The 2379-nt window shown below is 38.3% G+C and overlaps 1 protein-coding gene across 1 annotated transcript; it reads left to right on the top strand.

Moving 5' to 3' along the window:
- Window positions 1-751: 751 nt before the first annotated feature.
- On the top strand, window positions 752-1842 carry LOC311170764 (C-X-C motif chemokine 10-like; the record flags this gene model as incomplete). The annotated part of the gene is made up of 3 exons (XM_084233188.1): window positions 752-812; window positions 1314-1440; window positions 1654-1842. The coding sequence occupies 3 exons, from the start codon at window positions 752-754 to the stop codon at window positions 1745-1747; spliced, it is 282 nt and encodes a 93-aa protein (XP_084089314.1). The 3' UTR covers window positions 1748-1842.
- Window positions 1843-2379: the final 537 nt, after the last annotated feature.

Consider the following 2379-nt stretch of genomic DNA (forward strand, 5'->3'; position numbering starts at 1 on the left):
GAGGCTCTTTACCCACAGGAAAAGGCAAAATGATAAACTGCTGACCCTAGCATTGAAGATATATCAATAGCTTAACACATACACAGAACCTCTAAGTAAAGGCTGGGGAAACATTGGTTCAGTGCAGTTAAGGAAATTTTCATCCAATCATTAGTTGATGATTATGCTAACTGAACAAAGAGTTCAGTGACTACACACACAGTAACTTCCTCTTTTCTTAGTGTTATTGTAGGGCTAAAATGAGAAAGTATATGATATTCTGAAATCCAAAATGTGAATAAATATAAGACATTCTTATTCATGCCTGATACAGTATTAAGGGATACTCATTAAAAAAGCTACTTGGAAATCTAACTTGAGTATTAAGCTGAGATTTCTATTTTGCAGGTGGAAGATGATAATTAAAGTTCCATTTTTAAGAGCTATTGCCATATGCAATAAAGGTCTGTTTTTCAAGAAACAGTTCATGTTTTGGAAAGTGAAACCTAATTCTCTTTGGGGGGGGGGGGAGGGAAATTCCGAAACTCTAAAGTCACAGTAAATATAAATAACACCTTTCATTTTGCAACACGGGGTTTCCCCAAAAGTGAAAGGCAGGTTTTGCCAAGTCAATATATTATTATCCAATCAGAGTTAGCAGGCCAAGGACCGCTGCAGATAAATACAGTATCCTACCCCAGGCTTTCTGAGATATTCTTCAAGTGCTAAGCCACCTAAGCCAAGTGCAAGAGGTAGCTCCAGTTGTAGCACCATGAGTCCACGTGCTCTTCTTATTCTCTGCCTTATCTTTCTGACTCTGAATGGAACTCAAGGTAAGGAATATCAAGGGATATTTAATTTGTAAGGTCAGATATAAAGGTCAGGACTGGGTATAAATTCTATAAATATAGAAATAGTGTATTTGCAGAAGTTTTACAGCCTGTCTATGAAGGGCAAATGAGCACATAGTTCCTCTGGTTAGAGTTTACAAGTCAGAGAAGCAGGTGAAATGAAAGAGGGTAGTTGTAGAGTGAGAACAGAAGAGACGAAAGGAAGGACAGAGAAAATGTGAGGAAAGATAGGGTGAGACATTTTAACCACATGAACTATGCTCAAGAGTAAGATCTTGTAATTAACAAATTGTAATGCCTTTCTTGCAGACAATGAACTAATTAATCAGTTAGAGCCGTGTTATAAGTCACCTCACCCCTTCTCCGATTACATGGCTACATGATAACAAAGACTATAGGTTCTGCTAGAGTGTTAATCAATACAGACTGAATGCCTAAATTAAAACCGTGCTAACTGCTCATGCTATGCTTTTTTCCCCACAGGAATACCTCTGTCTAGAACTATACGTTGTTCCTGCATCAAGAGCAGTGATGGACCTGTTCCTCTAAGGTTGTTAGAAAAACTTGAAATGATTCCTGCAAGTCAATCCTGTCCAGATGTTGAGATCATGTAAGTAAATGTTCACTTCCCTGGTTGTAATCATGTATTAAATAAGTCGTGATCAAAAGAGATCAGTACAGGGTTTGAGATGATTCTAGGGCTTCTGTATAGCAAAAGGAAAATGTCTAGCATGAAATTTAAATGTTTGATTTAAAGATTATATATTCCATCTGTTTTATCAGCCCAACATTGTTTCAATTTTTTTCACTTTTACTTTTGTAGTGTCACAATGAAAAAGACCGGGGAGAAAAGATGTCTGAATCCACGTTCTAAGCAAGTCAAGAATTTACTGAATGCATTTAGGATGAAAAAGTAAGTGTGTCCTTACTTGCAGAAGAACTTATTTCAGAAATTTAATCTAATGAAATTAGGAACATTTATATCAGGTTTTCCTATGGATTCCTTAGTTTAAAGTGTTAACCACCACACCATCTTCTATCTCCACTTATTTATATACTGAGGTGCCCTGGTGTGTGATATCAAAAGTTACCCCAATTACCTGTCTAGGAGTGTTAGTAGGTCACTGGGCAGAGCTATAAAAACCAAAGTAAAGCTGCCAAACTGCCCCACCCTTTTCCTGTTCTTCATCCACAAGGATTGCTTAGCAGCCAGAATGGCACCACACCCTTCACTAAGGATTTTGGATTATCTATTAACTAGGTAAGCTCCAAGCAGAAACCAGAGTGAAGCCAGAGTTGAGAATATCACACTTTGACACTCTCTTTCTCTTTTACAGGTCTCAGTGATCTCACTGATCACAAAGAGAAGCATTATGGCACCAGGAAGAATGGACCTGAGATGCCACTGCGGTCATTTCCCTATACACACATATGTCATGCCCTAGCTTCTCTGGAATGCAGTTCTCCTAAAAGGTGGCCAACCACAGTCATCAAATTAGCTTCTACTGCTCCTGCAAGGAGGTAGATGGTTCATTATCCTGAGCTGTTC

This window comes from Talpa europaea, assembly GCF_964194135.1.
Source record: "Talpa europaea genome assembly, chromosome: 5".
NCBI classification, from domain to species: Eukaryota; Metazoa; Chordata; class Mammalia; order Eulipotyphla; family Talpidae; genus Talpa; species Talpa europaea.